At 32.3% G+C, this 21840-nt stretch overlaps 1 protein-coding gene across 4 annotated transcripts in view; it reads right to left on the bottom strand.

Moving 5' to 3' along the window:
- LOC125060937 (synaptotagmin-15-like) overlaps positions 1–21840 on the bottom strand; it is a 97160-nt gene that overhangs the window by 9513 nt on the left and 65807 nt on the right. For 3 of the 4 annotated variants that reach the window (XM_047666057.1, XM_047666056.1, XM_047666060.1), the window contains exons 6-8: positions 13270–13373; positions 12407–12531; positions 4674–4767 (exon numbers count right to left, since the gene is read on the bottom strand). In XM_047666057.1, coding sequence (XP_047522013.1) covers positions 4674–4767; positions 12407–12531; positions 13270–13373 — 323 coding nt within the window. The remainder of the gene's footprint in view (positions 1–4673; positions 4768–12406; positions 12532–13269; positions 13374–21840) is intronic. The other variant, XM_047666059.1, reaches the window with a different exon arrangement.

Raw genomic sequence — 21840 nt, 5'->3', positions numbered from 1 at the left:
TTGAAAAAATATAAAAAAGAAACAACTCTGAGGTCATGCTTTCGAACCCTTGCACGAATTAATTTTGTAAGGAAAAACGTGTGGCACTCGGGGACTGCCGCGGTAAAGCTATTGCATAGCATTTTTTTATCAACTTATGCAGTTATAATTATTTATTTATTTTTTATTCATGCAGTATTTGTTTTTCTTTGATATTAATTCAAGTTTTTTCTTTGATATTATTTCAATCTACCACTCTACCAGACTCAGACTAAAACGCCTATATGACTATATAGACTATATAGACAGACTTGTCTCATTCTAACGCGTACCGGCTGCACCGGCCGCGCTCACGCTACGTCACCGATCTCGTCAGAGAGATGGGAATGCGGAGTATGCGTTCTGTCCCACTCTAACGCGTATTTGCCGCACTTGTATTACGTCATCGTGTGTTAGGTTTTTTTCGTTACGGAATTTCTTGATTCGGTCACCGCGCTCAAAGCCCGCGGTAAAATCTATGCAATAGCTTAAAATTAAAATATAACAAGAAAATCATCATAGACCCAAAAATGATTGATACACTTGAATTAATAACAGAAATGAATGACTTAATTCAAAAATATTTGTTTGAATGTATTAAATTTATAACCTTACTAAATGATTGAAGCCAATTCAGTTCGATCGAACAATAAATTTGTGCATAAAATGGTAGACACTGGTTGACGTGAAGTCGTAAAATACAATATAAAAACGCGATAAAACACACCTTTTTTTGATAGAATACGAAATTTAAAATTTATAGCAATGACTGTATGTCTGAATAACTAAGTAAGTTTAGTCACCCCCGTTACCATAGTAACATTATCAATAGAGAAGCAATTTTTTTTAAATTTAAATGTAACTATTGAACACTTATGTGTTTGTTTGTGTAAGCCCTTTATTTAAAATTCATCGTATTAATTATATTATTTTGGTTGAACCATATACCCAAGAGACAACGCTCCCCTTTACATGGAAAATGCTATGAAATTCCGACCTCAGTTTAACTCAAATTTAAAGGGGAAAAAATTGTATGCTAACGAATTATTCACAAAGGCAATATAACTTACAAAAGAGAATCATTATCTGTTATATATAGTAGATACTGGCAAGAAAAAATAAGATCACAGATTGATTGTAATATATACATTGATAAACGGTAGGAATAGTTTTATGCCATGGTCATATAATACAATTAAGTCCTGGCGCCGTGTCAGGAATGACTACTGATAACTCTGCCCTGCGATTCTGCAACTCACTTTTCGAACTCACACAGCGGTTTTCGCATTGGCGGTCGCTCTCAAATCAGTCGTGAAGCAGTCATTTTATGACTTCTGATAAACAATAAACTATAAGCTCCCACCTTTTCAGAATGCCAAATCATAAAATGACTGCTTCATGACTGATTTGAGAGCGACCGCCGATCCGAAAACCGCTGTGTGAGTTCGAAAAGTGAGTTACAGAATCACAGAGCTGTACAAAAAGCTTAAATGATTGATGTAAGTTTAACGATTAATTATTGTCGAAATACGCGGGTAAAGGTGCAAGTTAGCAATAACAACGAAATATATTGGATTTAGTTTTTGCTTATTAGGAAAGAAAGAAAAAAATAATTATGAATTACAGATTAAATTAAAAATAAATAAAACGTATCTTTTTATCAATATCTGAAAAAGTTTTTTTTTATTCGGAGTCGTAATGATGTACTAGTATATTCTACATTCAATTGATTCGTTTGGTATGTAAATTTTTGGGGATCTTACATTGAATATATTTAGCAGACATTGATATGGGCGAGCCGAATAAGACGCTTAGATCAGCTTACTAGCGTCATGAGTTTTCGTAGAATATACTGCATACTAAACTATTGTAACAAGCACTGTAAGATGCCCACGTTAATTTTTGGGTCTAAGAGTCGAAAGTTGTAGTATTGTATAGTAATAATTCAGTGGGGCTTACCCCCTACCAATACCATATAAGCCCAATAAGGATTATTTCGCACAAAGAAACAAAAATCGGTGGTACACAGCCGTGATTCGAACGTTCGAGCCTATGGTTGAGACATACACTATTCTTCTTCTATACTCTCTGATTGTACACTCTCGGCGCTTTTTTATACTTATTTGATTAAATTGTAATTGTTCTGAAGCAGCTTTTTGTTCTTAGATTTTATAATGAGTTAGTAAGAGTAATTGATATTTCATTCTTGTTTGTCTACGGCACTAACATTTTCAGTGTTACCCAACACTGAAAATGTTAGTGCCATTTTTTTGCGCGTCTGCTAATTTGACTGCTAATTCATAAATAAGTATTTTAGTTTCATAAATAATTAGTTTTATATTTATTTCTATTTATAAATTAGTTTATTCGTAATCATAAAAACAATAAATTTTATACATTCGCTTTATGAACAGAAATGTTCAAATTGACATCTTTACGAGCAGTCGTATTTCAACCAATTAAAGTTGTGAAGTCACAGATTCATTTTATAAAGAAAATTAAGAATTTCTGAATGTTTCATAAACTATAAAGGAGAAATTTAAAACTTCATGCCATTTGAATTTTCCTCTCATTTTCCACAAGCATAATTTATTTTTTGATCTGTAGTGTTTTTTTTGATACCATTACTATAGTAGTAGAAGCGTGTGTTCCAGTTAAAGTAGACAATATAGCTGTGTTATTGTATAGGCTACAGAAATAAAAGAGTTGTAGAAATGAAACTCTGCTTCAAAGTGAGGATACTAAAGTATGCAAATTAGTGCAAACTTTTATCAAAAGAACAGTTTTCAATGACGCAGTCGCTAGTCGTCAAAACATATCTCAAAAACGCTAAATTTCGAGAATTGGTGAGTTCGTAATTTCTGAACCAATTTAGGGGGAAAAAAAACGTGTGGCACTCGGGGACTGCCGCGGTAAAGCTATTGCATAGAATTTTTTATCAACTTATGCAGTTATAATTTTTTTTATTTTTGAAGTGATACTTCTTTATCGGGGTTGGAAAAAATTGAGTGTAACATTTTTTCGTTACGCCGTACGCGTCACGTTTTTCGGTTACGCGCCATGTTCCTTTTTGAAGTCAAACTTCTTTATCGGCGTTGGAAATAAAATTACCGTCACATTATTTATTATTTATTATTCGACACTTAATATTTTAATGACAATTAAATTCATTAAATTTCTAACATATCTTCCTTTATCCGTCCCTCTAAGTATCGGAAATCTAAACTTTTAGATTTGTATAAATATGAACAACACTTCAAGATTAGTTTGCCACTGAAGTTTCACTTCTGACATGTGTACTTTGTACACACACACTTTTTATTTATTTATGCAGTATTCATTTTTCTTTGATATGAATTCAAGTTTTTTCTTTGATATTATTTCAATCTACCACTCTACCAGACTCAAACTAAAACGCCTATATAGTCTGTCTCACTCTAACGCGTACCGGCTGCACCGGACCCTCTCACGCTACGTCACCGATCTCGTCAGAGAGATGGGAATGCGCAGTATGCGTTCTGTCCCACTCTATCGCATAAGGTTTTTTTCGTTACGGAATTTCTTGATTCGGTCGCCGCGCTCAAAGCCCGCGATAAAATCTATGCAATAGCTTAAACATTAATCAAATAAATTTCTCAGTGTGTGTCCATACTTTTCAGAAACGGTTTGACCGATTTTATGACTTATGTATTTGTGTATATTGGCAAGGTCGAAAAAGTATTATTATTATTTTTTTATGATTTAGCATTAAACAGTTATAAATAAAACGGACATTATTACGTTTATGATTTAGTATTTGTCGAAATCGTACTATACGATTATATACTATTATTTGGGATTAACACATGAATCTTGTGTGATAAATTCAGTTCAAATTTCTGAACGCTCGTCTTCAAGAATAGCGAGTTCCATAAAACTTTTATTTCACCTTTAGCTACGTCAAAGTTAACGCTTTGTTTTGCTTTTGAATTTTTAGTTCACATCTTTCGTTACTTTCCATACAATTTCCACGCAATCTCTTGTGCAATGTACGGCCTTCCTTTAGATGCAAATGTGGCCCTCAAAGGTTTTCTATACAAAAACCTATCGTCGGTTTATTACACTGGCTTTGTGAAGTTTACGTATTATTCGGGCTAGGTCCTCAGGTATAATCTGGATTCTAGAATTCTTGTGATTACAGAGATATTAAAATCAGAATTTAGGTCCTTATATCCATTGTAAGTTATCCTGTTATCTACGTACAGAATGAGTCGTTTAAGACAACATTATAGCAATTAAAATTAATGAGATCTTTTGTGATGTTTTCTTTTCTTACGTATGATAAAAATATAAAGACTTTCATTGAGAAATTACGGATCGTATTTTATTTCAGCATATTTACTGCTAAAGATTTAAGACTTTTTTTGGAGGGTGGTCTTAAATCTGTAATACCACCCGGCTCTCTGAATAGAATTACCCTGTAAATTCAATAGTCATTGAGTATTCGTACCACGTAATTTCAAATTTGCGCCAATATAAAATCATAATTTTGTTTCAATATTTGTATAGGTGAAATAATCGATTGTGCATCAAGACAAAACCACTTCACAACTGGGTTAGAGATATCATAATATTTTAACTATACCTTTCCGTATTGAAGTCTAGAAGAGACATACCTGATAAACGAAAGTTTCATCAAAAAATGGATTGCAAGTCTTATTCTTCTGCTTTGTTTGCAGAACTCTTCTTTCATCTGGCATCAGTTGGATTCTGCAAGAAAGACATTTTATTAAACTTTGATACTAAATCTTAATATGTATATTAGTCTAGTCGACAAGTTGAAAATGGTACAAAATAGAGATACTGCTCTTAAAATTATGTGCGATAGCTCATTGGATCCGGAATGACGCCTAGAAAAATGTGCCAAAAGCGTGTATTAGCACATAAAAAATTAAAGATGAAAAAAATATTGCATTTAGTTTTTTGCCAATATTTAATAAACTATTAATATTTAATTTATTTATAAATTTCAAAACAAGATTCTGAAAGAGGAGGAAATTTCCAATAAAAAACTCCCAACTCCCGGAACTCTATCTCCATTATTTATAATTTTAATTTTACGTTGAAAATAGGTCTGCGCATGACATTTTTAGGATTCGCGCGTGGCGTCAAAAGCGAGTACGGCACATTAATTAATTTATTTAAGGTATTGAATATTTTTTTTTAAATTTGAAAAAAATATTATTTATTTATTATTATAAATTACGTGTTACGTTGTTTGTCCGCTATGGACTCCTAAACTACAGAACCGATATCAATCTAATTTGCACATCGTGTGTAGTTTGATCCAACTTAAAAGATAGGATAGCTTACATCTCAATTTATACCCGCAATATTATTTTATTGCAAAATATTTGTTTATTATTTGACAGTCACAATTCTAACAGATGGCGCTGGCATGAAAGTACCAACGTTTCACATAAGCTACAATTTAATGACATAACCACCAAAAAAGCATGGTGGTCCCCATGACTGGTGTTCTCCTACCGTTTCCCTTGAATAGTTTACTACTATGTAATATAACAAAAACCTTATCCACAGCAACGCTTGGCCGGTCTGCTAGTTGTATATATAACAAATGAATATCAAACAATAATGATAGATAGATATCTTGATATAGAAGTTATTATAGAGTTAAATAGTCTCTATTCCAACATAATAATAATATTTGAAACCTAAACTATTTAGTTAGCTTCCTTTTGAACGTTTCACATAGTTCTTGAGTTATTTTGCAAATAAAGCAAAAATACCACGACAAAAATTTTCATATAAAATCTAACCCAGGCGAGACTATACTTTGGTTGGTAAAATAAAAAAATATAAAAAATAAAATATGTTTATTATGGAACATAGATACATGTATCACTTATTCCACGTCATTAAATTTGAATTTGTAGGAATCCCTACTCATCGGTGAAGGCCGAGAGAAAAAGCCGGCGTAAAAAAATCTCGGTACTCTTTTAAAATAGAAAATCATCAAACAACACCTATTTTAAAACAAATATCGCAAATTAATTAGAAGTAGCCTGTCTAGCACTAGTCCCTGGTCTATTTATCAACTAGATAAGTCAAATACTTCACACCTTAGTGAAAACATCGTGACGAACTCTTCGCATTTTAAACTAATTTTGTACACTTAACTCGTGTAAAAAGTCTTCAAAGTTTAATGACTTTATAGAATGCTTAAATAAGGTCAGAGAAATTAGTAAATAAATCACTCAGTGTGATTTATCTATTAGCAACTTTTGGCAACTTATGTTAACTTTTAGGTGTTGTATTCGTAACTTTCTAATTGTAATTAAGGCTGTATGTGATACGAGGTTTATTGACCAAAATAGTATTAAGATTTATATATTTTATTTTATATAAATCTTAATATATCTTCTATATATATTATGTCTTAATATAGAGTCCAGAGCAGTGTTGACCTAGTGGCTTGAGCGTGTGACTCTCATACCTGAGGTCATTGGTTCTTTCTAAGTGTGCATTTAACATTTGTTCGAACAGTGAAGGAAAACATCGTGAGGAAACCGACATGTCTTAGACCTAAAAACTCGACGGCGAGTGTCAGGCACTGGAGGCTGATCCCCTACTTGCCTATTAGATTAAAAAATGATCAATAAACAGATTAATAAATCTGAGGCCAAGACCTAACGAGGTTGGAGCGCCACTGATTTATTTATTTTTTGAAGTTATACTTCTTTAGTCGCGTTGTGAAAAATTGATGAGAGTGAAATTTTACGATGCGCGCGCACCGTGACACAAAATTAACAGAATGAAGTTGCCCACGGAAGATTGTGAAGTGACGGCATTGGACATAATTTAAAAGCAACATTCGAATAATAATAGAATTTATGTTACACTTAATGTAAGAGAATTATAATAAATATTTTTTTTTCAAATGTAAACTGAACTTTATTGACTATAATGACTTCATTTTCAGTTGCATGCAATTACAATTGGAGTAATTAATTATTTGCATGCAATCAAAAACAATTTTTAATAATGCCAAAGAAGTATAACTTCTTACGCGCGTACATAAGTACACGCACTCTGTTTTTATTTTATAGAGTCCTATACGATTTTTATTTGATTAGAAGGAACACTTAGAATACTTTTTCTTTAAACATGCGGAATAATTGTGATGTAGTTACCCACAACACAGGGGCTTTCTAGTTTGGGGACTAGCGCTAGATCAACTTTGTCACAACGATATTTCTGTCACGAATAAATGTTATTATTATTATTAAATAAGTCAAAGCCAGTTGACAGATAATTAACAGTAAAGCAGTAGATATTTAATAAAATCCGACGACTCATTGGTCTAGTGGTTAGTACCCCTGACTGCGAATCCATGGGTCCCGGGTCTCTAGGGTCTCGTAGGAAATATGAATGTTACTACTTTTATTTTTATTTTTATATACATGTGTCTTTACTAAGACATCATGGAACATTACAATCTAGCCTAACTTAAGACTAATAAGTAATTTAAGTCTAACCTAATTTATTACAAAGGATATTTAACATAAGAAAGTGTCCAATAACACTACTTACAGTCTCTATTAAAGGGAAGACACTTTGTTCTTGTGTTCTATTTTTTTTCAATCACTGTTTAGCACTTAATACTATCGTGCACTAACACTAATTCACTAGTTCAAACGGTTTTGTCCTTTTCAATCTTCTCACTAGGCCCGTGGTGTCAAGGAGTTGAATAGCCTCGACATTCACGTGATGGTGGAGCCTATGTTCGTGGGCTCCGGCAGTCTTTTTTATTACTGTGGCGACGTTCTCTACATTAAGGTCCCGATGGAGGTCGTTATTGCGAATATACCAGGGAGCATTGACTATTCCCCTGAGCACTTTGTTTTGGAATCGTTGGATTACTTGGATGTTACTATTACTGGTACAGCCCCACAGCTGGCAACCATAAGTCCATACAGGTGTCAGGACTTGTTTGTAAATCAATAATTTATTTTGAACTGATAGTGCGGAATGCCTTCCGAGCAACCAGTACAATTTAGTGTAACGGAGATCCAACTCTTCACGCTTCTTTTTAACATGGACCTTCCATCGGAGTTTGGTATCCAGCGTCATACCTAGGTACTTAGCTGAATTTTGGAACGGCACTTTGACGTTATCAATATATACTGGCTGGTAATTTGATGTTTTGTTGGTAAAGTTTATGTGAACTGATTTAGACTGATTTAATCGTATCCGCCATTTTTTGGTCCACACGGCAACAGTATTTATGGCTTTTTGTAGTTTTACTACCGCTTCCTTTTCAGTATCTGCCGTAGACATGATAGCAGTATCATCGGCAAAGGTAGCGATTACGTTATCTTCTAATTCAGGAATATCGCATGTGTATAAAAGATACAGGACCGGACCTAATACACTCCCTTGCGGCACCCCAGCTTTTATTTCTTTCAGTTCTGAATAATCATCTTCTTGTCGTACCCTAAACATTCTTTGTGTTAAGTATGACTCAAGGATATTTGAAAATTGACGAGGCAGTAGTTTCTTTAATTTATAAACAAGTCCTCGGTGCCACACTTTGTCAAATGCCTGAGCTACATCCAGAAAGACCGTGGAGCAGACTTTTTGTTCTTCTAGTGCTTTTTCTATATTATTTGTAATTCTATGAACCTGCTCTATGGTAGAATGTTTTTCTCTGAAACCAAATTGGTAATCCGGTATGAGCTGCTTTTTGGCAATAATAGGGTTAAGACGTTTGAGAAATAGTTTCTCAAATAGTTTCGCTATAACAGGTAACAGTGAGATTGGTCTGTAAGACGTTGCTTCGTGTGGTGGTTTTCCTGGCTTGGGAATCATTATAACTTCTGCAACTTTCCACATATTGGGAACATATTGAAGTCGAAATGAGGCATTAATTAAGGTTGTCATTTTAACTACGGCTTTACGGGGAAGGTGCTGTAATACCTCACCCGTAATTAAATCAAAACCTGGCGCCTATTTTTTAGTCAAACGTTTAATTTCACTGAAAACTTCTTTTGGTGTGACTAGCCGGATGTTTAGCTCTTCTGGCGATATTAGAAGGAACACTTAGAATACTTTTTCTTTAAACATGCGGAATAATTGTGATGTAGTTACCCACAACACAGGGGCTTTCTAGTTTGGGGACTAGCGCTAGATCAACTTTGTCACAACGATATTTCTGTCACGAATAAATGTTATTATTATTATTAAATAAGTTAAAGCCAGTTGACAGATAATTAACAGTAAAGCAGTAGATATTTAATAAAATCCGACGACTCATTGGTCTAGTGGTTAGTACCCCTGACTGCGAATCCATGGGTCCCGGGTCTCTAGGGTCTCGTAGGAAATATGAATGTTACTACTTAACAATTATTATTACCCCAGAGTTAAGTAGAGTAATTTTTCCCCACTACCCGTACATAGTCTAATACGAGGCATAAGCATATTTAAATTCATAAAGCATGATTTGAAAGCTTAAGGCCTAATTTCACTATCAAGCTATTATCCCGGCTCATTGGAGCGTTATACCCACAGATTATATCCTCTTGAGAGATATTAAAAGATTACGTTAAGATGGTAGGAAATAATCTATTCTGTTTAGATAGTAGTTCTAGTCTTTCGGTGTGTAATGTTTTTAATCTAACTTACCAAGTGACTAAGTGTATCAGCTAAAATGTTAAGCATCATTAGCATAATATTTATTTATCAGTACAAAGACATATACATACATCCCTTCCGCTAAGATCTTCTAAACTACGAAAGAATATGTTTTTATCAGAATAATTTGTGAAGATTTTTATAGCTCTACGAAGTCGTATATGTTCTAAATGAAAGCAAATTTCGTGTTTCCATACAAATAAATAACGTAAACGTGACTATGTATGCGTTGAATTAAAACAAAATTCCTATGGAAACTGAAGCCGTGGGAATAAACTCGGCAATTTTCTGGGCTTGTACTTTTTAGATCAGGCCACGTTCTTAAACATTCTTATACGTAAGATCACATTTATAAATATTAATAATAAAGCCTTTATTCTCTGAAAGTTAGTTCAAACAAAATAAATAATTGGTCAGATAAACAACTTTTAAAAGTTTTGGTTATAGGCCTCACCTATTTTAGCTCAATCTTCTTATCCTGGGCTAGTTTCAGATTTAGTCTAATACAGATCATATTATATTAATTATACATAATTATTAATAAATTTGCGATATTTGTTTTAAAATAAGTGTTGTTTGATGATTTGCTATTTTAAAAGAGTACCGAGAGTTTTTTACGCCGGCTTTTTCTGTCGGCCTACACCCTCTGTCTTCTTTGCCGATGAGATGGGATGCCTACAAATTCAATTTTAATGACGTGAAATAAGTGATACATCTTATGTTCCATAATAAACATATTTTATTTATTTATTATTTTATTAATCATTAAAAAAATATTTGCCTAAGAAAATAGGGTTTATTCTCTAATAGATATTAATATAAATACATAAATCCGGAAAAACACAAGGTTTGTATGATAAGCTCCAAGGATCTGTTATGTACTCGTACAATACAGATTATAATCTTGGTTTAATTCTAACTTTATTTACTGAAAATTTATTGTTATTGGCTTTCTAAAAGTCTCATTGCGTTACGGCCTGATCAAAACAACTCTAACATCTTTATAGCTTCAACTCAAAATTTTCAAAGTTTAAATATCCATATCCATAAAGACTAGACTTTAACTTTTTGTCTCATTTTCATATCCATCAAGGGAAAAGTTTCAAAACTTCGTCGGCGTTGTTATTTACGTACTGAATTATTATAAGATGTCATCTACACACGCAAAAGAATCCGATGAAATCTTTTAATTTGTCGTATGACGGATAATTTGTCTCTGTTTACTAGATTTGCTGTATTTATTAATAAAGTAATCGTTCTCTACGGTCTTATCCGTTAATTCAATCGTAGCGTGATGTCATTTATTTATTTAGCCGACATCATCATTAACATTTATATAAACAAGGGAATTAGAACTTATCAATGCTTATAATATAATCTTGTAGAAACGAATACAACAGAAAATAACATGTCATGTCTCTCAATAAATAGACAATTCAATACAATAATATTTCTATTCGAACCCATATCGAGAAATGCAATTGATTTCTATAAGAACATCGCGTTATCCTTCTGATGTATTTTAAGTCAATAAAAGTTTATTTTCATGATTCCATGTGAACTTTGAATGGTGAATAAATTAGATTATCCAGATCGCGAACTAATTCATTATTCGTGTAAACATTATAATATCGTGAATAATGTAAACTTTATAAATTCACCAGTAGCAGGTTCGGCGTATCAACATATCCAGCGAAGAAATGCTGCCAGAATGAAGCTGGTGTTTTTTTTTTTATAATAATTAGTTTGATGAATATAATAAAAATATTTAATACTTAAAATGACGATGTTAAGTGGGTCATATGTAATTTTAGTAATGTTTTACTAACGAAAGGCTTTTGTATGATAATTTGATTGAGTACATTACTCATGGTATTAAGTTGCCTTCACGACGTGAAATACTGTAGTACGATGTTAAATACTATTAACTATAACATGAGATGAAATATTCTGTGTTATTGTTACATTAATGATATTTTTTATATAAGAATATTTCATAGAATGTTTTGGATATCATATGTGCTGGCACGTAACTAGTATACCCTGAGAACCAAGTATAAGGTTTTAAATTATATTAACTGCAAAAGCAATTTCTTGATTAATTTAAAAAAATTAATGTTTATGTAGTATTACGAATTTAAGATATAATTTTCTTTGTAATTAATTTAGAATATCTTCAACTATAAAAATATGTAAAAAATTATCTGTACAATCACCATAGTTACACAAATACAATAAAAAGTGACTTGAAAGGGAAATCTTTGTTCGGTCCCAATTTATTCTAACTTTGCGGCATCTGCTCTGCGATTCTGTAACTCACTTTTCGAACTCACACAGCGGGTTTTCGCATCGGCGGTCGCTCTCAAATAAACAATAAACTACAAGCTCCCACCTTTTCAGAATGCCAAATCATAAAATGACTGCTTCACGACTGATTTGAGAGCGACCGCCGATGCGAAAACCCGCTGTGTGAGTTCGAAAAGTGAGTTACAGAATCGCAAGGATGTACCCAAAGATCGCTTCATATCGTTGGTCGAATTTTTAATACTTAACTAGCTTTTAATAGTAAATGTTTTGAATAAGCTGATGGAAATGAATTAAGAAAACTAAGCTGATTCAAATTAAGGAGTGAAGTAAAGTGTACTTTTACAAATACAGTGTATTATGATACTGATATGATATTAGTGTTTTCTACCTGATATAAGGGTCGCAGGCATTGGCAAGCGCCGGAGTACGAGAAGGCAAATGTTTAACTTTGATGATGTGGATCTGTAGTCGCTCCGTCTCCGATTCATATTTCAATGTAAACCATACTCGACCCTGGAAATATCAAATATATTAAAAATTTGTATAGTCATACATAAATAGTCAATAAATATTATATTTATTTTAAAGAAGATAATAGGTAAACTGAAGTAAAATATATAGTTTAGCTATAATAGAGTGCAAGATCGATGAAGCCAGGGTTCTCTTGTTTCGAAGGCTAAACATACTTCATTAAGATCTTTTTTTTTTCTGCGGTTATTTACAATCAGCAATGTCTATGTGCGATTTTTTTCTGTGGTGCTGTCTTAAGATCTAGAGAATTTAGCTACTATAATTTATCTACTCTCGTTTAAATTACGATTTAAAATATTTAAAGAATATATGTATATTTAATAGTCACTATAATCAACCAATGCTCTTTAATAAAAATAATTTATATGTCAATTCCACCAAAAATGTGAACATTTATATAACTAAGGAAATCCCATTACTATGTTTTTGTAGGAGGCTTGAGAACACTTGCAATTCCTGTTGTTTTCAACAAATTTCTTCTACACTTTCGTGCTGTAAGAATAAGCATGTTTTTTAATGGGGAAAATCTTTTTCAAAGCAAAGCATTGTATAGGGAGTGAGCAATACAGGTGGCCCGATCTGTGTGGTGAATTAAAACCCCTCTACAAGTCAAGAAACATACAGTAGCTACGCGATTTCTTCGCTAATACAGCGCGTTCTTCAGTAAAAACTTATGAAACTTATAGTTTGGAATAAAGTGCATTATACTAAAAAACTCACCACATGTCCCTCCGGCCATAAGTAATCCTCGACGTGGCAATCCGCTTTATAAAGTGCTGGGTCGAGCACCCCGATTTCCGTCGTATTTGCTGAATAAAATAATACTATCAAAAATTTTTGTGTTCCCTTTAAATCGTTGGTTATTCCTGAGCGCTTGGAGGGTTTCCAAACAAAAACATTTGGTTTTCTATATTAAAATAGAATATGAAACGTAAATTTATAACATTTATTCGTAAAAATATTTGACTTAAGCACAAAGATATACAATTTGAGTTATTATTTAGAATGTTTGTGTTCCCTTTAAATCGTTGGTTATTCCTGACCGCTTGGAGGGTTTCCAAACAGAAACATTTGGTTTTCTATATATGAATAGAATGTGAAACGTAACTTTATATATTTGCTTACAAATATTAGTTAAGCACTAGAATTGTAATTGGAATTGGTCTTCCTTTCGTGCGTTCTACTTTCGTACTCTTTTGACATTAAAATACATATATTAAAATTCAAAAACATTAAGATGCCATCATGTTATATTAAACTTTAAAATTCACCTAGCTTTTAGGCATTTTCGGTAGGCTAGAAAAATATTAAACAAGTGTGTACCAAACGAAGCAATTTAGTAGAAATATTGAGTCTAAATATGAAGCCTGTATTTGTTAATAATATAATTTGAGCATTGATGTAGAAGTATTTAGATGTTCTGAAACCCCTAGATGGGGCACAGGGCGTCTACAGTGAGTCTCCATCGCGTTCGGTCTTGAGCCTCTTATTTCACCTCGCTCCAATTCTTTCTGGCTCTTTTGTAATAGATAATGTTAATTTGCAAAATAAAATTTGGTAACTTGTTTTTCGATTGCTATGAGATATACATAAACCATACTTAAAAATACAAGACAGGATCTGGAAGACTCAAATAAGATCAGATAATATATTGAGATGTTTATATATATATATTGTCCCATTCGGTGTCGATAGCCTTGGTCCGTGGGTCCTATAAGGCTTTTTAAGGAAATATCATATAGCTTAATCGACATCACAGGAGACCAAAGAACTGGTAGCTACCTCGGACAAAGAATTAGTCTAGCTATTCAAAGGGGAATGCTGCCAGTATCTTCGGAACCTAACCTAAAGGGGCTCCTTTTAATAATTTATTTAAGTTATTATATTATATTTTTAAGGTTATTGTATAATATAGCTTATTCATGTCTTAACAGTCTTAGATAGCTGAAAAGCACTCCAAACATTTATAAATTATAATAATTTAAATGTAAATAAATAATATTAATAATATAAGTTCGTATATATAAATATTAAGACATTTCTAGTTGCTATTATTAATACAATTAATTACTTAGACAAATAACATTTCTCGGGTACCATTCAGTGAGAACAATGAGTTCATTACGAGTACATGCTGATACGTGAATTGCGACGTAACTAGGTTCAGACACCTACAGATGTAATTATACATGTCTTGCTACCGTGACAATTTGAACTACGTGTTACTTTAGTAGTAATATAAAACGTTGACTATAGTATAGTACTACATATTAAAAAGCTTGGTAACCATGGTAACAAATGTTATAATACTACTTTATACAATTACTAGTAGACTCGGCCAAGCGTTGCTGTGGCTAAGATTTTTGTTATATTACATAGTAGTAAACTATTCAAGAGAAACGGCAGGAGAACACCAATCCACCATGCTTTTTTGGTGGTTATTTCATTAAATTGTAGCTTATGTGAAACGTTGGTATTTATTTTGATAAGGATCAATACCTAGGTACGAATAAAGAGCTTTTTCTAGCGGTTTTAAAATTAATAAAAGGACGCATATTGTGACGTAATTATAAAAGATAGACATGCTGTCGCGACATTTTTTGTAGATAATGATGTGTCTCTTGATAGATCATTTTCTATCAATAGTCAATTGTACATAAACTGATTTTAAATGTATTATCTCCTACAATTACCAAGCCAGAGCAAATATATAAATTATAATTCTTCTTATAGTGCCATCCCCTTTCGAACATTATGGCTACTTCAATTTTGGATACCGCACTTCTAAACAACTCCGTGCTTTGACCAAGCCATTACCGAAGATTCTTTAACCAAGACGTGCGCCTGCGACCAGGTCTCCTTCTACCTGCCACTTTTCGTCGAATGTAGTTGAAATAGCTCAAAGGTTATATTTAGTAAACTACATGGGAAAATTAAGGTAATAATTACTGTTAGCGACCTTTAAAACCTAATTAATTATATTATTGTTATGTGCACAGTGCTAATGAATTATCTGCGCCCACGCCGTCCCATTTATCCGCGTCTCGAATTACATAATTTGATATTTTGGGTATGTATTTATTTATTAAGTTATTCAGCTTACGACATCACACACAGTCCTAAATTTACTAATTATTTTTCAAAATCTTACATCTAAAATGTGTGACAATTAATGTAAGCATTAGTTTCTCAAAAAAAAAATTAAATAGAAATTAAAAAAAATACAATTAAAACATATACGATAATACAAGCACACAATAAAATAAAATAAAATTACAGAAATTTGTGGGCACTAAGAAGAAAAAAAATAAAAATCATCAGCAAAACAGCGAAATTAGGTTTGAGAAAGGCACCCCACAATGCTTTCTCTAAAACCGATCAGCCCACTACCGAATATATGCAGCCCCGGATAAGCTGTGTTCAATTTGTTAAAATCGTGATGAATTCGAACGAGAGGTGCCTGAACTCCTAGGTTGGTTTGGGCAGAAGGAATAAAAATAGGAAGGAATGTATAACAGTTATTGAAACGCCTCTTACAACTTTAAAATGTTAGTTGAAATCACACTTTAAATTTTCTGTACTGATACAGTATTCGTCAATAATGAATACATAACTTTGTAAAAGTATTATTTAATAAAGCATGTTGAAAATCGCTGTGATGCCAACTTTGGTAAGTTCGTGAGATTGATTTGATATTGAAACTGATTCGGTATTCAGCGTTCGCATCGCTAACTTTTAAAACTTCTAGTTTAGTGTGTGCCTTTCACATTTTGCTAGATCTGACAATGCGAGTAATCCAATGTATAAATTGTATTTATGAATGAAAATCCAGTTCCATCGCTGGATTATGTAGATTTTGGTAAGTTTAAGTCTAAGCTTAAACTTATACTATGTGAGATATCTATACTATACTATGACTTATAGAAAATACACAATGGCGCTAGGATTTTGTATAGGTCTTAGTTATTTATAAAAAAAGGTTTTCCAACGAGTAATACAACAAAATATTGCATCAATAAAGAAACAAGAATATAGTATTCTTTATCTCTATATAAATAAAATTCTCGTGTCCCAATGTTCGTTCCCATACTCCTGCGAAACAGCTCGACCGATTCTTATGAATTTTTTATGAATATTTAGTATGAAAATTGGCTACTATCTATCTTTCAAACCCCTAAGTGATGAGGGGTGTCCACACCAAAATTCTTTTTTTGTTTTTATTTTTTTATGATACAACATATAAAATTTAGACCCCTCTACGACTAACCCCAATTTTTTTATTTTTGTAGATAGTTATTTTTATTGAACTAAAACAATGTTTCTTAGAAATAATATATATGGCAAAACAACGTTTGTCTAATCAGCTAGTATTTATATATTATTAACTAATAGAAGTCTTACAATAAATTTATATGATTGAACAAAACGGGAAACTTATTGTAAAATTTTGGAGATAGCTCTGCGAAACTGTAAGATACACAAACTTAAAGCCAAATTAAAAACAAATATAAATACTATACATTAAAAGATATGTGTGGATCTGCCTTCTACCTCTGATCCCGATTTTTTAGGTCTAAAACATGTCGTTAACGATATTTTTCCTTACCGTACAAAGTAAGAATAGGTTGAGAATCGTACACTTAAGAACAGAAAATAATGAGATTAATTTTATTAAGTTTTGACGCTAAATTTGGTTTCGTATATGGGATTTAAACTATTAATAATTATTTATGGAAGGACCGCTGTAGGAATGAAAACTTTCTTCAAACTTAGTGGTACTGTTTTCCAGGTACTTTACTTTGTACTTCGCTCACTCCAGTGAGCACCCTTGCGCACAAGCGAATTACCATCCCGCGACGGCTGCAGCTGAAGTTCGAGTCTCGCTAGTGACGCCTTTGTGCTGGTTGAGGGAAAACGCCCAGCTGTAAAGACTCTTAAGGCCAACAGCGAGATTCCATTAAAAAAAAAACAGATAACTGTTTTAAATTCTCATTTGGTCCATCCTTGACTATTAACTGTTGAAGTTCTGTATAGTTTACTTCATTAAAAAAGTTCCAATCAATTCATGTAGAGTTGATATGTCGCGAAATGTTGCACCACAAGCAACAAGTCCACTACAACTTTATCACTTTATAGTTTACGATCTGTTTGATGGCAAACTACTGTACAAAGTGAACATAAACTTGTGTCTTCGTCAATAGTTTCTCTAAGTGAACATTGATAAAGTTTGTAAATGGAATTTGGCACGCGCAACTTTGTCAATACAAGCGTATTAATCCGGACAAGTAAGAAAACTAGATAAGCAATAGTGCCGTTTTCAATCAGAGAGACAATTATTTTTGACCAACCTCGAGCAAAACTTCAGAAAACTCAAAGGATCTTGATGCTTTGGTACTCATGTTTATTAATAAAACCGTATTCTATTGTTGCATAATTTAGTGTAATTAATAAAGATTTTATAATTTTTAAGTAGAAAACATTTTTCAACAAAAAATAATTTATGCATAAGTTTTTATTGTCGACTGTCGATTGATACGTTATTTTAAATCCCCACAGGGTTTATTAAAATTATATAAAACTTCAATACAACACAAATTATTATCGCAATAGCAAAATAACTAGTGATATATTAAGTATCTAAAGTGGGCGTTAAATTGAATAACAAAATAATCAATTTTTGTGACAAGGTAGACTATTACAAAGTTATCAAACTAATGTTCCATGTATCGTATTTTTGTAAACATAAATTTATAATTAATGCATCTTTTACATCACTCCATCAATCAAAGTGTATTTCTATAGGAAAAAGAAAATTTATTTTGTATTAACCATTGAATTTTTCCAAGCGATTTGCGCTTGACAGGAGTATGATTCTTTGTTGGCTTTTCCATACGAATATTTCATTAATCCGTCAACTAGTTTTACATTAGACACAGCCCTATTCATATAGAAGTCTACGAATCTAATGAATAATAAATAAGTCAGAAAATATAATAAACAAACTTTTTCACGAATGGTATTCATTGGTTTCTTCAGTTAAATAAACTTATTGCGAAGTTTTAAGGGTTCTTTAAATTCTAGTAAGATTAGCTGTGCTTTGCGGAGGCTAGAGACTGTGTAACCTATGATGTCTATGATAAAAATCCAATATATAATATACTATATATGATAGGGTTCAAAGAAAAGCCACAAAAATTATCAGGTCACTCAGGAAGAAATCTTACAATGAGCGTCTAAAAGCACTTGACCTTACTGATTTAGGAAGTAGGAGATTAAGAGGAAATCTCATTGAAACCTATAAAATCCTCACTAGCCACAATAATGTTCCAGAAATTGAGAAGCTCTTTATTTTAAGTGAAAATACACATTTGAGGGGTAGTTTTTAAAACTTAAGACCACTCAACATAACACAAATTCCCTAGAGAACTTTCTCCCAAACCGAGTAGTGGCCGACTGGAAAGTGTAATCAGTGCACCATCTCTGAACTCCTTTAAAAATAGATTGGATAGTTTCTCCAAATATCAAAATACACGCGCATCAGCTTATTAAGCTGCTAGTGTGTTTATATACATAATAATAATATACAACACAAAATTAATCAATTCGAACTAGCAGTTCCTGAGATTATCGCGATGAAATTGTTAATTATAGATTTCTATCATAGCATTAACTAATCGAATTTGTCTCGAATCTGTATATTTATTGCAGTACCTTTGTAATATTCATGTAAAAATATTGTCTGTAGGAAAATTGTATTGTGATGCTAATTTATCAAGTATTCCGAGAAACTGTCATAAATGTACACTAACAATTTCTAGGTATTACATATTCCGCTAGTGAAATTGATGAGTGGTTTATATTACCTATCAACATAAATGTACTATTTTCTTCGAAAGTATTTACAAAGACAGACGATTTAAAACGTTTCACTAAAGAAATATTTAAAATCTATAATAAATATTAGTCGGTATCATTCTTTAAAAAATTAACCTCATTTGAGAGATAAAGGAAATGCTTAGTATTATTATTTTATAAAAGTAAAACAAAACAAATGAATCGTTATAATAAAACAGTCAATTAAAGACATTTTACTAATGAAAATTTAAAAAGCTACAATAAATAATAGTCTTAACATTCTTTTAATAATTCACTTCATTTCATAGATAAATGAAATAATATTAGTAAAACAAAACAAACGTTTCGTTCTATTAAAACACTACATTTTATATTCATGATTAAATATGTAAATTAGGGGTCGGTTTTGCAGTTTGCGTTTGTCATTTCTCATTTTACCATGACAGCAAAAGCCCTTTGACAATACCACTTTAATTCCACATTTCGTTAGACCCTGGTGCTGCGTAATTGGTGTGTCATCAATTAGGATTCAGTGAATTTACAAGCTAGCTGTTGCGTCTATGTAGGATAAAAATAGCTTGAGTTTCCTATATCCTTTCTGTTTCACACAATAGGCTATTGGACAGTATGAAAAATAATAGGTTCATAAAAGTAAAATACGACGAAATATAAAAATCTGCATCTTATGATTATATATATATATATGTTAACGTAAAATTGTAAACACCGTTAGATTGTAATCTATCTAACAAACGAATTAACAAACAAATATGGTGGCGCGGGGCATATTGTGTTCAACCAATCAGCGCGCGAGGTGCGATCCGTTTCACAATTTGACGGTTTCACTTCGATAGATTACAATGTACCGAATAATAATACGTTTAATTGTAAGCAGTTCGTTGAGGTTCACAATCTTTCGACAGTTTACAATCTCGCCAGATAGATTACAATCTAACGGTGTTTACAATTTTTCGGTGACATATATAAACCCTCGATAAATCATAGATAATTACTAGCTGACCCGGCAAACATCGCGTCGTTTTGCCATGTATATTATTCCTAGGAAACATTTTTTTAGTTAAATAAAAATAACTATGTACCATAATAAAAAATAGGGGTTGATCGTAGAGGGTAGATGAAAATTAAGGGTTGTATGTATTTTTGTATGCTGTGTCATAAAAAAATTACTTTGGTGGACATCCCTTATCACAGGGGTTTGAAATATAGATAGTAGCCGATTTTCAGACTTACTGAATATGCATAAAACATTTCATAAGAATCGGTCGAGCCGTTTCGGAGGAGTATGGGAACGAACATTGTGACACGAGAATTTTATATATATAGAGATATACCAATAGCGCTACAACCTTTTAGTTAATAGGCAAGTTGGTTATTAACCTGTGCCCGACCACACACCGTGGACTATTTATCTAAAGCATGCCAGTGTTAAATGCGCACATAGATAGAAAATCTTTTGGTGCACAGCCGGAGATTGAACCTTCAGGGATTAGAGTCGCACGTTGAAACCACTAGACCACAACTCTTGTGTTGGCCTATTTAAAATGTAACGATATTTTAAACTTAAACTTATTTGTCACGATGTGCACCTTGTATATTAACATTCCTCCAAATGAGTGCATCATAACAAATACTAGAATATTACTTCGAATAGTCGAATATGTTGTATCTTATGCTTAGTAATACAGTAATAAAAATGTTAAGTAATTATATCCCATTTCAATTAAACGCACACGAAGTCCCTGCGGATCAAAAATAATGTACTTATATTGCTACAATCTAATATTAAGTGATAAAATCTCAATGAAGGAATTTATTGGTGCTATATTAAATATTGCGTTGATGTGTCGTTAACTTTTATCGGGCTATAACTCGAGGCTAACATGGATTCAAATTATCTAGGAAAACTGATATACATCAGTTCCTATGTTGTACGAGTATGGTTGATTTTCGCAAAAAATCCGATTTTAAAAGTCTTTCATGCTTTAGACTACGGTCGGAGGTGGTTAAAATACTATCTATAATATAAAAATGAATCGCGGAATGTGTTGCTAAGCGCAAATCTCTAGAGCAGCAAAACCGATTTTGCTAATTCTTTTTTTTATAATATTCCTTGAAGTACGAGGATGGTTCTTACGGAGAGAAAAATTGAATGAAAAAGATTAAAAACAACACTTTTCTATATTCCCATACAAAAGATTCGTAATAATACTTAAGTCAATTTAAACTTTAATAACATATCATAAAGTTCAAGTGTTAGTGGAGGGTTTCCGGGAAGGTAAATTTTTATTTTTTGACATAACGTATTTGTTGACATATCAACTTTTTTTTTATCTTACTAGCTAGACCGGTGTCCCGAATAGCAGAATAAGTGTTTAAAAAAAATAAAGAATCGATTGTTAGGTACGATGTTCGCCA

Source organism: Pieris napi, chromosome 22 (genome assembly GCF_905475465.1).
Source record: "Pieris napi chromosome 22, ilPieNapi1.2, whole genome shotgun sequence".
NCBI classification, from domain to species: Eukaryota; Metazoa; Arthropoda; class Insecta; order Lepidoptera; family Pieridae; genus Pieris; species Pieris napi.
The sequence above is the reverse complement of the archived record's forward strand: the minus strand, read 5'-3'. Positions and strand labels throughout refer to the sequence as shown.